The 14,171-nt window shown below is 33.7% G+C and overlaps 1 protein-coding gene across 7 annotated transcripts in view; it reads right to left on the minus strand.

Annotated features, from left to right (window-relative positions):
* The window catches only part of DOCK7 (dedicator of cytokinesis 7), a 185,707-nt gene that overhangs the window by 130,330 nt on the left and 41,206 nt on the right, over window positions 1–14,171 (minus strand). For all 7 annotated transcript variants that reach the window (XM_058538191.1, XM_058538190.1, XM_058538189.1 and 4 more), the window contains exons 10-14: window positions 11,597–11,677; window positions 9,644–9,809; window positions 6,885–7,027; window positions 3,267–3,360; window positions 2,415–2,577 (exon numbers count right to left, since the gene is read on the minus strand). In XM_058538191.1, coding sequence (XP_058394174.1) covers window positions 2,415–2,577; window positions 3,267–3,360; window positions 6,885–7,027; window positions 9,644–9,809; window positions 11,597–11,677 — 647 coding nt within the window. The remainder of the gene's footprint in view (window positions 1–2,414; window positions 2,578–3,266; window positions 3,361–6,884; window positions 7,028–9,643; window positions 9,810–11,596; window positions 11,678–14,171) is intronic.

Consider the following 14,171-nt stretch of genomic DNA (forward strand, 5'->3'; position numbering starts at 1 on the left):
AAATATAAATGTGTAAATAAATACCAAAGATAAGTAGAAAAATGAAAGACCACTCAAAGTGCCCAATTTCCATTTTCTTTATCTCTGAAATAACCCAAGCAGAGGCAAGACAGACAAACACAAGTTGGGGATGCTTTAGATGAGATTCCTACACAGGCTGAGAGGTAGAGTTGACAACCTCCAAATTGTTCAACACAAATCTTGGACTATATAATCAGTTCTTTATTCCATGTCCTTTTAAGTCATAATAGATAATTTTTAGGAGAATAATTTATATTATTTTGTTTCTTTTAAAAGCAATATATATTTTCTTTAGCCTATCTTCCAGGAATTTTATTCACATTAAGTGCCAATTACATGCTATGCTTTGTGCTCTGTACCCTCACAAAGAGAAGACAGGTATTATTATTTTATGTTTTATTAATAGGAAACTTGAGTGGCCAATAAATTAAGTAACTTGTCCTAAGTCACCCAAATAGTAAAAAAACAGTGGAGTCAAAAATCACACCCATATCTGTAGGACTGTAAATCCCATTCTCATACCAGTTTCTTATTTCTTAACTCACTGAATAAATATTTACTGTGTACTTTCTATTTGCTAGGACACTATTCTAGATGATGGAGATAAAATGATAAACAAAATAGACAAGCTCCTGCCCTTTAACAGTAATTACATTCTAATGAGAAAGACAAAAAATGACCCTATACCTACATATTACAGTGCCAGAAAATGATAAATACAAAGAAGCGTAAAGAGCTGGAGGAGGGAAGAGTGGATCTTTTTAGTTAGGGTGATGGCAGTGAGCCTCTGTAGGAAGCAGCCTTTCAGCAGATATATGTCTGCATAAGGAATCAAACCATGTAAAGATCTGGGGGATAACATGACAGGCAAAGAGAAGAACAAATGGAAAAGCCTTAGGCAGAACTGAATTTTGTTTGTTCAAGGATGAACAAAAAGGCTACTGAGGCTAAAATGAAATAGGCAAAGCAGAGATTAGGATAGGAAGCTAGAGAAAGGCAGGAGCCAGATTATGTAGAGTCTTACAGACTATTATAAAAAATTCATTCTTTTTCTGCTTGTAATAGAAGCCACTAGAGTTCTAGACACAGGAATGAATGATCTGGTTTACAACTTTTAAAAACCTCTCTGGCTGCAAAGTTGAGAACCGACTGAGGCAGGGATAGAAATAAGATGATCAAACTAGAAAGATACACCAAAATCAGCAGCTGTCCTATGTAACAGCTTCAAGCCCCAGGGGCTATTAGGATTTCAAATGTGGCTCATCTGAATTGAGATGTGCTTTAAGTATAAAATACACACCAGATTTTGAAGACTTTCAGTAGGAGTGAAAAAAGTAAAATATCTCAATAATTTTTTACATTTATTACATGCTGAAATGATAATGTTTTAGATATACTGGGTTAAATAACATATGATTAAAATTAATTTCACTTGTTTCTTTTTATTTCTCTAATGTAGCAACTTATAGTTAAATTACATGTTAAGTTACAAATGTGATTCCCATTATATTTCTATTTGACAGTGCTGCTCTCAATGGTGACTTAGACTAGAGTTGTAAGGATAGAGGAGGTAAGAAGTATTGGATTCGGGATACATTTTGAAAGTAAAACCTACAAAACTTGTTAGAGAAGTAAATGTGAAGAGTAAGAAAAGAAGAGAAATCATTTTGATTCCAAAAATTTTGGCATCAGGAACTGCGTAAATGGTGATGAAATATACTAAGATGGGGAAGTCTGGGTTAGAATCTTATGTTTGAGCTGCCCTGTTGGATATCCTAACAGACATGTCAAGTCATCCTCTCGGCAATCCACAGATAAAAGAAGCATAATTCATAAGGAGGATGTGTAAATGGTACCCCTGGTGTTTCGCAGTGTTCAGCCTAAAAAGTTGTATCCAACAACTTCGAGTCAAGTATTCTCTGGGTGGTGGATACTCACCAAATGTTGTTGATTAACTGTTAGAACATAGTTCAGGCACATAAATTTGGTTCATGTGTAATGCCAGATTCTGCTAATGAGAACATCTGAGGAAATATAGTAACTAGGAGTTCAAATGTTTTAACCTAACAGCCCACAATTCAAATGCTAGCTTCACCACACTAAAGTATACTTAACCTCTCAATCCCTCAGGTCACTCACTTCTAAAATGAAGGCAACACCTACCTCAAGCTCTGAAGATTGAGTAAGATAATGTATGCAAGGTAATTAACATTATACTTGGCACATAGTAAAAAGCTTAATATATTATAGCTATTAATAAAAATCAATGTGGTAAGAAATGGAATAAGTAACAAAGCTACTAAAGATTTTTGGAGAGTTTCATTCTTGTTCTACTTTAATATTAGAAAATACAGTATCTTATTTCAGAATTCTCCAATATTAAAATGTGTTACCTGTAAGTAGTATTTGGAACATAGACATCCCTGGCAGGAAACTCCAAAATTTCTCTCGTGGGTCTAACTCTACTGTCAGGGTAAAGCTTCACTTGAAGCAGCTCTGGGGTTAGGCAATAATGGGGATTTTCAGGTGCTGGAGAAATGTCTATCTTCAGCTGAGCTGCATAGAAAAATATATTATAAAAGCAATGTAAACATAATAAATAAAAATTTCATGTTAAAAATGTTTTTGGAAGGATTTCGATCATATTTTGTAAGAAGTCTGGGAAGAAACCAAAATTACTATCATCTCGGACTTCTAAATTACTTCATTTTACCAAGTCTCAAATTTATAAATTACTGATACAGACATAAATGCATGTTGAATAATAAATGCTTACTGAATGAATGAATGTGAAGGAAGGAAGGAGCAAAAGAGAGGGGAAAAAAACAGAGAGAGAGGGATCCAGTACAGGAACAAGCCAACATTTCAAAGGTTGAATGATTTAATTTAAACTTGGCAGACTGCAAAACAGTTTTACTCTGGGACAGTTTGCTCTGATCATAACATGAATCTGTTTCTGAATATTTAACATTCCATGTACTTTTTTTTTCCCTTTAGAAAATAATTTTAAGCCACGATATTATTTATCATTCTCATTTCACTACTCAAATTATCAAAGGTGCTGAGTCCTGCATCCAAACTTAGACCACATGAGAGCAGATTAATGAGAAGAAGAAACTGCAGGCATTGAGCACAGAAAGACATATGAGCCAGATAAGTGAAAAAAGGAATACATAATTACTAACTATACAATACATTAGTGATGATAATAGTTGTAATAATGTCCACTCAAAATTTTAAAATACCTGTAATCGGTCTTAGTCGCCGTAAAACAGAAGACGGCCTTCTCATATCAGCAAGGAATTTGTACAGATCTTCATCACTTAGGCGGTCTCCTTCCTAATTTTAAAAACAGAGGAAAAAGTATTCAATAAAGCAAATGTAGTAGATTGAAAATAAATTTACATTGCCTGTTAATAATCCTGCCCTTCTTCCTTCAATTTAGTCAGAATAAAAGGTAAAATTAAATTAATATAATTATGATTAAAAATAAATATGCTGACATTTCCTTTTTATGTTTTCAAATTTTGAGTTATGATATTATCTATTTTTAAATTTTACATATTTATTTATAGCCCATTATTTATGTCTATAAGGTACTACAGGACACTCTAAAACATAGAAAATCAATACAAGTTAGAGGTAGATGAAAAGGAGAAAAGAAAAATAAGAATATAAACATAAAGCAGACATACATATATTTATATAACAGTCTTATAAATCTGTTACACTTGAGTTTACATTTGTCTTTTCAACTTTTTATCACCAAATTTCTCAAATGAAAAATATACAGCATTGGCTAAATTTGAAAAGAAAAGAAAAGAAGTAGCAACAAAAAACTACTCATAAGAAAAGGACAACTATCCTGATATTAAGACCAGAAAGAAAACTCTGAAAAGACTTCAATCACTGGGAAAAGAAATGAAAAAAAAAAAAAAAAACAAAGAAAACCGAACCATATCTAATTAATACAAAATTTTCAATTTAATGTAATATTTGTCTTACAATTAAAATAGGTAGGGATTAATTTATTCTTTTATTCAAGAGTCAGTTTTTAGATTTCATTAACCCAAACCTCCTGCACTTGATATCTTTTTGTCTTTACTACATAGTTCATATATTGTCTTTTTCTCTTATTTGGTAATGAACATATTTAAGGTTACTTTATTTCTGTGAGCTCACCTTGAGCCATATCCCATTTGTTCACTATTATATTCTAAACAGGGTATAGAAGTGATCTTCTTTTATCCCATTACTTAGAAAAGTGATTTTCAATTTCTAAGTGGTTGGAGATTTTTGTTAATATTTTTATAAATAGTTTTTAGTTTTCCTGAGGTATGGCTGGACAATTTGACTTTATGAAGATTTTTTCAGTGACCTAATTAATATACGACTAATTATTGTAAATGTTGCATCAGTTGCTAAAACAGTATATTCTCTTCGAGTACAAAATATAGATCTTTAAATGGTCCTTATTTATAATAACACTCAGATTATCTCTAGACTACATTATTTCTGTCTACTTAACCTGTTAACTTGATTATACTGTTGGCCTCCATTCTTTACTCCTTGTCTGTTTCCATGCCTTTTGCTGGGTGGGGCATAATTCCCTCCTCTAGGTTTGGCCATGTGATTTGCTTTGTCCAATAAGCAAACATGAGAGACTTGAATAGTATTTGCACAAGTGAGCTAGCCCTCTCTCTTGAACTTCTGTCACTGCTATCAGAACATGCCAAACTAGTCTGCTAGAAGATGAGAGTAAAGGTTGAGAGAGTAGAAGCTAAGAGACACGGAAGAGGTCTGAGTCATTTCAGTCTTCCCAACAGAAGTAAGTCGAGATTAGCTAACCTCAGTCAATCTCCAAACATGTGAATGAGCCTAGCTGACACTCCCTCCTCCACAATGCATGTTTACTGTCCTGTACTCCTGAAGCAACAGACAACTTACATACTGTCAACAAACAGAACAAATGTCCTTAAAACTCATGTGTGCGTTTGATTTTGTTTTTAAATTTCCATGTATTTCTAATAATTTTGGCTTGACACATTTCAAATCTGTACATAAACAGATTTGATTACTGTATCTCAATTGTGGATAGTAATTTCTCATCAACGAAAAAAAAACCTGCCTTCTGCATCTCATTTAGGAGAAACTTGTACCTTAAATTCTACTTTATTAAAATTGTAATCTCTGCTTTTTACTTAATCTGCATTTGCCTGATGCATAATATTCTAGATATTTAAAAATACTTATAAAATTGTACATGTTGATACTTAAAAAAATACAGAACTGTACAAAGTCAAGTGTAAATGCTTTCCATTGCTCCATGTTTCCAGCACTCATCATTTTTAAGTTTTCATAATCACTTTGTGCTAGTTTCCAGGTACCAGTCTCCAACACAATGTCCAGTACATGGTGAATGCTCAAAAAATATCTGTTGAATAAACAGGTGGGTGGATGGATGGATGACTTGTTGATTTAAGTTTACAATACTAGTTCAATAATAAAGCAGGCTGAAGAAATGAAAAAAGAGCTGTGGAAATAGTGGCAGAAGTGATGTACCAGCTGAAGAAGCAGAAAGACAGTAATGTCATAGCTGCCAGGTTGTGTCACCGTTATCAGGTAAATCTACCGCCCTGTTTCCACAGCTATATTTGGCCTATTGTCTCATCCAAGGAGCACTGAGGCCTCTTCTAGATTCTTTCTTGTACTACTGTCCATAATAAAAAGACTCTTATCACTTCAGACACTTCTCACCTGCTTTATTTTCCATTTGAGTTTCTCAGAGCAGTTGCCTATGAATGCTATTGATATATAACTGAGAAAGGGGCTTCAAGCAGACTGCTGTCAATTCATGGCACATCCTGCCTAAACCCTTGCCCTCTCAGGTTATAAGGCGTCAGTAGGCCAGGATTTCCTTATACTTAGAATAACACCTCAAAAGGAGAAATTTTGAGACAATACTTAGCATTTTCCTTTAATCTGCTCCAAAATACATGCATGGTACCCTTCTCCAGTCCGTCACGCTGATACAAATTTTATCCCATTCTTAAATGGTTCTGGTCATCTGGTTACTTAAGACAAAGACTTTCAAAATTTTATGACTTTGATTCACAGTATAAAATCCATTTTACATCAAAATCTAGTATGCACATACACACACATATGCACTCACACAAAAATTAGGGAAAAAAATTTACTGAAACAATATTTAACTTCACTATGTACAATGCACTATTATTTTTCTATTCTACTGGGTTTTTTTTTTTTTAAGCTGGGTGTTAGCTACTAAATTTCCATTACCATTAATAGATCATGACCAGCATTTGAAAACTACTGATTTGACTCTTGTCTGAAGTACAGGGAACATACTAGCAAAAAAACAAATATCTTTGATCAAGAACTTCTTGGACCTATAAATTCACCTGTAAAAATCACTCTGACTGTATTTTAGCACAGAAATGCACTACTAGGGCCTGAAAGTTCTATTCCATATACCATGGATGTGGTAGGTTAGGTCAAATAAAACTTGGGTGGGGAAGACAGATGTAACCAGACACTCACTCTGACTAAGAAAAACCATCAATGTTTAAGAAAAGTTAAAATACTACAATTAAAAAACAGGATATAGACGTGAGGGATTGATTTTGGTGCATTATTAGTCAATGTCAACATTTAAATAAATATAGTGATAAAACAACAGGTATAACATTAATTATTTTTTATTCTTTTTATTCTTAAAGTTTTTTAAATTTCTTGAAATCACAATCAATTGTTACACATACACATACTATGTTTTTTATGAAACCAAAAGAAATTTATGTCTAGTAGCCACCTAGAATTCCTACATGACAGAACAATACCTGCTTAAAAAAATTTGTCACTGTGAGAGTAGCAGGTCGAAAGCTAGTCAAGTTACAAGCATCATCTCCACTTGTTGTCCTTTCAAGTGATCGTCTGCCAACAATACTAGAATTCCTCCTCTCTGACCAAGACCCTTTTCGTTCTATCAAGAAAAGGAAAAGACAGATATTCATTTTCATAATATTTAAAGCTTGTTTTAAGGCAACTTTCCAAACACAAGAAAAAAACCCACTAATGTTGAAAATTATCCACTCAGTATATTGACAATAGTAGAAGAATTTCGCTTCTGGAGAGATCGGTGAGGAAGCACTACATGTTCTGGTTCTCTTCGCACAACTTTTCCAGGGTAAAATAAGTTTCTACCACACAAATATTATGCATATGACCAAAGATGAGTTATGAAGAGCAGCTATAGAGGAACTATGTATGCATTTATTAGAAAATATTCACATAATGGAAATTTTAGTCACCATATAATGGTCCCTCAGTCTTAGCACTTGAGTTTGAAACACAATGTTAAGATAACTTGCATTCAAAGTCTTTGCAGAAGAACCCTATTATTCAAAACCAATAGAACAACTATGTTGAAAATCAACAAGGAAATAGAAGATTTAAACAATACTATAAACAAACTAGACCTAACAGATGTCTATAGTTTACTCTACTAAGCAAAAGCTGAATGTGCATTCTTCTCAAGCACTCACAGGACATTCTCCAAGACAGACTATATACTAACTAAGCTGTAAAATAAATACAATAAATTCAAAAGGACTGAAATCATATAAAATATGTTTTCCAAGAACAGTGGAATTAAACTATAAATCAGTAACAGAAGAAAATATGGGAAATTCATAAATATGTGGAAGTTAAACAGCACACTCTTGAATAACCAATGGGTGAAAAAGGAAATAACAAGGGAAATTAGAAAACTCTTAAGATGTATAAAAATGAAAACACAGCATCCCAAAACATATGGGATATCACTAAAGCAGTGCTCAGAGGGAAATTTATAGCTGAAAATGCCTATATTAAAAAAGAACATCTGAACTCAGTAACTTAACCTTACATTTTAAGAAACTAGGAAAAGAAGAGAAAACTAAACCCAAACGAAGCATTAGAAAGGATACAAAAAAAAGACAACAACCGAGTGGAAATAAATGAAATAGAAACTAGAAAAACACTAGAAAAAAAATCAATGAAACCAAAAACTTGTTCTTCAAAAAGATAAAATTAAAAAAACTTTAGCTAGGGGCCAGCCCCATGGCGTAGCTTGGCGCACTCCGCTTCAGTGGCTTGGGTTCACACGTTCGGATCCCGGGCATGGACCCACACCACTAATGAAGCCATGCTGTGGCAGCGACCCATATACAAAATAGAGGAAGACTGGCATAGGCGTTAGCTCAGGGTCAATCTTCCTCAAGCAAAAAGAGGAAGATTGGCAACAGAGGTTAGCTCAGGGAAAATCTTTCTCAGAAAAAACAAAAAAAGCACCAACTAAATAATAAGACAAAAAAGCAATTAAAAAATGGGCAAAGGATATGACTATGTATTTCTCCACAGAAGCTACACAAATAGCCAGTGCACACAAAATGATACTCAACATCACTAGCTATCAGGGAAAGGCAAATCCAAACCACAATGAGATATCACTTCACCTGCACTAGGATGGCTATAATCAAAGGACAGATAATAAAAGTGTTGGTAAAGATATGGAGAAATTGGAACCTTCATACACTGCTAGCAGAGTTTTTAAATGGTGCAGCCACATTGGAAAACATACTAGTAGTTCTTCAAAAGGTTAAAACATAGAATTATCATATGACCCAGGAATTTCATTTCTAGCTATACATCCAAGGGAAATGAAAACATATGTCCAAACAAAAGCTTGTACATGAATGTTCATTGCAGCATTATTCATAATAACCAACAAGTTCAAACAACTCAAGTGTCTATCAACTGATGAATCAACAAATAAAATGTGGTATATCTACACAATGGAATTTTATTCGTCAATAAAAAGAAATGAAATACTGATACATGCTACAACATGGATGAACCTTTAAAACACTATGCTAAGTGAAAGAGGCTACACACAAAAGACTACATATTGTATAATTCTATGATATAAAACGCCCAATATAGGCAAATCTACTCAGACTAAGTAGACTAGAGGTTGTTTAGGGTTGGGTTTGGGGATTTGGGGAAAATGAAGAGTGACTACTAATGTGCATAAAAGTGTTCCAAAATTAGATTGTGGTGATAGCTGCAGAACCTTGTGAACATACCAAAAAACTGAATTATACACTTTAATGAGTGAATTATATGGTACGTGAATTACATCTCAATAAAGCTGATAAAGAAAAAAAAGGCAGAAAAAGAAAAACCCTTTTTGGGGCCGGCCCCCTGGCATAGTGGTTGACTTCAGCATGCTCCACTTCAGCAGCCCAGGTTCTCAGGTTCAGATCCCAGGTGCCGACCTACACCACTTGTCAGCCATGCTGTGGCGGTGACCCACATACAAAATAGAGGGAGACTGGCACAGATGTTAGCTCAGGGCCAATTTTCCTCAAGCAAAAAAAGAGGAAGACTGGCAACAGATCTTAGCTCAGGGCAAATCTTCCTCACCAAAAAAAACAAGAGGAAGGAAAAAAAAGAAAACGCTTTTTCTGCCTCATTACACTGAAAAGTCTACAAGCCTATGGTAATAAAAAAGAAAAAAATTATACATTTAGAAATATTTGATATAAAACACTCTTACCTCCAGTGCTTATTTCTACCTCTGTAGAATCTCTTTCCAAACTCCCAGCACTACTAACAATATTCATTAAATGGATAGCAGTCCAAGCAAAAGGCATGCGATATTTCCCAAGTCTTTGGCAAAACTGATCAGCTTGACTTTTCAGCTTCTCCAATTTTTCCTTATTCTGCAAAAAAAAATTTTGTACATGATTATGCTCAAAAATGAATTAAAGGTTATTTCACAATCCATAAAGGAACAGGTTAAGAAGTCTTCATTCTCAGCAAAGATGGAAAAACAATCTGTACCTTTCAGAGATTAACTAACAGTGTATTATCTTAACCACTGAGTGACCCCAACATGTTCTACAAATTCATGTGTAGAGTAAGTCTCTGAAATTTCTGTTTTGATTATCTCATCTTGGGAGAAAAGAAAGGAAAGTGTCAAACATATTTATGGATTGCAAGTACTATTTTATGAAAGGAAACATAGCCATATTCTAGTCAGCAACTGCTAACTACAAAACATTCTAGGTCATGACTTGTTAAATTTTATTATTCTAAAAAAGATGGAAGCAGTTGAGCCATTTTGAAATAGTCCCTAACTTACCGCAACCATAAGGTGGGAGTGGGGGTCACAAATAGGCCAATAATAAATAAACTCCGAGTTGAAATAAAAGAAGCAAAGAAAAAAAGCATTATGAGAGGGCTAAACCCTGGAAAAAGACTAATAGTCCAAACAGTACGTGTCTATCTGGAAGACATCCTGAGGCCGGCTTGCAACTTTTAGGTCATCCTTGAAACAAACACTACGGTGGCCTGCAAGAGTCAACCAATGGTCCGAGAGTGAAAACCTACACTAAATCTCTCACACACACTTTCCATACAGGATCTTGGTGAGGTGTAGTCTAAGGACAGTGTCCTACCTTGGAACTCAGGGCTGGGAAAAGATGGAAGGACAGCTAAATGGTTTATTGCTATATCTATTACACCTCCAAAATAGGCTCTTGCTTTAAAAGCCTAGATATCAAATATACTATTCTATCAGCTGATGTAAATATGTAAGAGAAGAATGGAATAAGCTGCTATAATATTGTATATACAGTAATATATATACTTATGAGCTCCATATAAGAGAGGAAATTTAATTTGTAAAATGATAACCTGGGGAAAGCCAGAATACTTTAACCCTGACTTCAACCAGAGAGTTAGGGATCAGAGAAGAATATCATGTGCTCAGATCTACGTATATTAGCAGAAAAGGCTCAGACCTTGTTCTGAATCTCAGAAAAATAGAAAGCAAAACATTTTCTAGACTTTAGTACCTTGTCCAATATTCCTCCAGCATACCTCTCCTGGCTGTTTCAAGTATTAAATGATGTGTTCAAAGATCCAAGATTACCTGTTATGCTTGTAGCTAACTCACGGTACCTGGAATTTGGTATCAATTGTTCACTAATAATTTTTGCTTTCTAGGTTTATCCAAATTCTAGAAATTAGTCATCTGATGGCAAAACAGAGATTGTATTTTCTATTTTTACCATATTTCTTAATTATCTGCAGCAAGATAGAGGCCCAGAATACTTCTGTTTTGCTAGGAAAAGTTCCATCAATATCACTATTTTGTAAATACAGGAAAATTTTAATTATTTAGGAATTAAACTGAATTAACTTAGTTCTCTCTGAGAAAAAAATATTTGAAGAATCAATTAGTTTGAGGGTGAGGAAGATTTTAAAGAACAGCACAGCACACGACACAAACTAGGGGACTAAGGAAATAAAGAAGAAAGTGGATAAGCTAATAGAAAAAATGAATTAGTAGTGAAATTCTTTAATATGCTTTGTATAGTATTCTCCTAAATTATAATTTGGGAGGTTAAAGGCTGTTTAGAGTTGGGTTTGGGGTTTTGGGAGAAATGGAGAGTGACTGGTAATGACTACGAAAGTGGGGGAAAGGAGAGGCATGAAATTCTACCTTGGTGGCATCTGCTTCTTTGAAAATCATATATGGTTCTGCACACTCTCCAATGTCTCCTTGCTGTAGGACTTTTTCTAGCTGTCAAAGACAAAAAAAGTAAAGTTAATTAAGATAAAAAAAAAAGCAATCAGCCTGGAATGTAAGAATGGTCAACATAGAAAAATCAATCAACGTAATATACCACATTAACAGAATGACAGGAAAAAAACACATGATCATCTCAATTGTTGCAGAGAAAGAACTGGACAAAATTCAACACCCTTTCATGATAGAAACACTCAACAAACTAGGAATAGAAGAACACTACCTCAACATAATAAAGGCCATATATGAAAAGCCCACAGCTAACATAATGTTCAATGGTAAAAGACTGAAAGCTTTTCCTCTAAGATCAGGAACAAGATAAGGATGCTCACTTTGCCAATTCTATTTAACATAATATTGGAAGTCTGAGACAGATCAATTCGGCAAGAAAAAGAAATAAAATGCATCCAAAGTGGAAAGGAAGAAGTAAAATTATCTCTGTTCACAGACAACATCTTTTATACAGAAAACCCTAACGTTTCACAAAAAAACTCTTAGAACTAATAAATGAATTCAGCAAAGTTAGAGGATACAAAATCAACACTCAAAAATTAGTTGCATTTCTATACACTAACAATGAGCAATTCAAAAAAAGAAGTTAAGAAAACAATTCCATTTACAATAATATCAAAAAGAATAAAGTGCTGAGGAATTAACCAAGAAGGTGAAAGATTTATAATCTGAAAACTATTAAACACTGGTGAAAGAAATTAAAGAAGACACAAATAAGTGGAAAGACATCCCGTATTCATGGATTGGAAGACTTAATATTGTTAAGATGTCAATTCTACCCAAAGTTATCTATAGATTTAAGGCAATCCCTATCAGAATCCCAATGATGTTTTTTTGCAGAAATTAAAAAATCATCCTAAAATTCATATGGAATTTCAAAGAACCTTGAATTGTAAAAACAAACTTTAAAAAAATAATAAAGTTGGAAGTCTCATACTTCCTGATTTCAAAACTTAATACAAAGCTACAGTAATCAAAAAGTGTGGAACGGGCATAAAGACATACATATAGATTAATGGAACAGAAGAGAGCCCAGAAATAAAGCCTTGTATATATGGTTAAATGATTTTTGACAAGGATGCCAAGACCATTCAATGAAGAAAAGACAGTCATTTCAACAAATGGTGTTTTAAAAAACTGAACATCCAAATGCAAAAGAATAAAGTGGGACCTTTACCTTATATCATATATAAAAATTAACTTGAAATGGATCTAAGATCTAAATGTAGACCCAAAATTATAAAACTCTTAGAAGAAAAAATAGAGGAAAAGCTTCATGCCATTAAATTTGGCTATGTTTTCTTGGATTTGACACAAAAAAGCACAGGCACCAAAAGTAAAAATAGATAAACTGGACTACATCAAAATTTAAAACTTTTGCACATGATAAGACCCACAATCAACAGGGTAAAAAGGCAAACTAGGGAATGAAAGAAAATATTTGCAAATCATTTATCTAATAAGGAGTTAATATCCAGAATAAAGAAATCCTGCAACTCAACAACAAAATAACAAACAATCTGATTTTTAAATGGGCAAAAAACTAGAATAAACATTTCTCCAAAGAACATATACAAATGGCCAAAAAGCATATGAAAAGATGCTCAATATCACTAATCATGAGGGAAATGCAAATCAAAACCACAATGAGATATCACCTTACACTCACTGGGATGGTTACTATCAAAAAAAGAAAAATAAGCGTTGGCAAGGATATGGAAAAATTGGAACCCCTGGGCACTATTGGTGGGAATATAAAATGGTACATCCACTATGGAAAGCAGTACAGAAGTTCCTCAAAAAATTAAAAATAGAATTAACATATAATTCAGGAAATCTATTTCTGGGTATATATCCAATAGAACTGAAAGCAGGAACTCAAAAAGATATTTGTACAGCCATGTTCATAGCAGCATTATTCACAACAACCAAAACGTGGAAGCAATCCAAGTGTCCAGCAAGAGAGGAGTAGATAAACAAAATGTGGTATGTGTACACAAACACACACACACACATATACACACACAGTGGAATATTATTCAGCCTTTAAAAGGGGGGAAATTCTGAAACATGCTACAACCTGGATGAATCTTGAGACATTACGCTAAGTGAAATAAACCAGTCACAAATAGACAAATACAGTATGATTCCATTCATATGAGGTATCCAGAGTAGACAAATTCTTAGAACCAGAACAGAATGGTGGTTGGCAGGGGCTGGGGAGAGGAAACAATGAGGAGTTATTGTTTAATGTGTATAGAGAGATAAGGTTTTGCAAGATGCAAATTTCTGGAGATTGGTTGCACAACAATGTGAACATACTTAATATTGAACTGTACACAAAAATGGTTAAGATGGTAAATTTTATGTTATGTGTATTTTACCACATATCTATTAAATTAAATATATTAAATTAAAATTAAATTATTAAAATAATTAAATTAAAATGCAAAGCTGTTGATTTAAATTAATCAAG

The sequence above is a fragment of the Diceros bicornis genome, chromosome 4 (genome assembly GCF_020826845.1).
Source record: "Diceros bicornis minor isolate mBicDic1 chromosome 4, mDicBic1.mat.cur, whole genome shotgun sequence".
In the NCBI taxonomy this organism is placed as follows: Eukaryota; Metazoa; Chordata; class Mammalia; order Perissodactyla; family Rhinocerotidae; genus Diceros; species Diceros bicornis.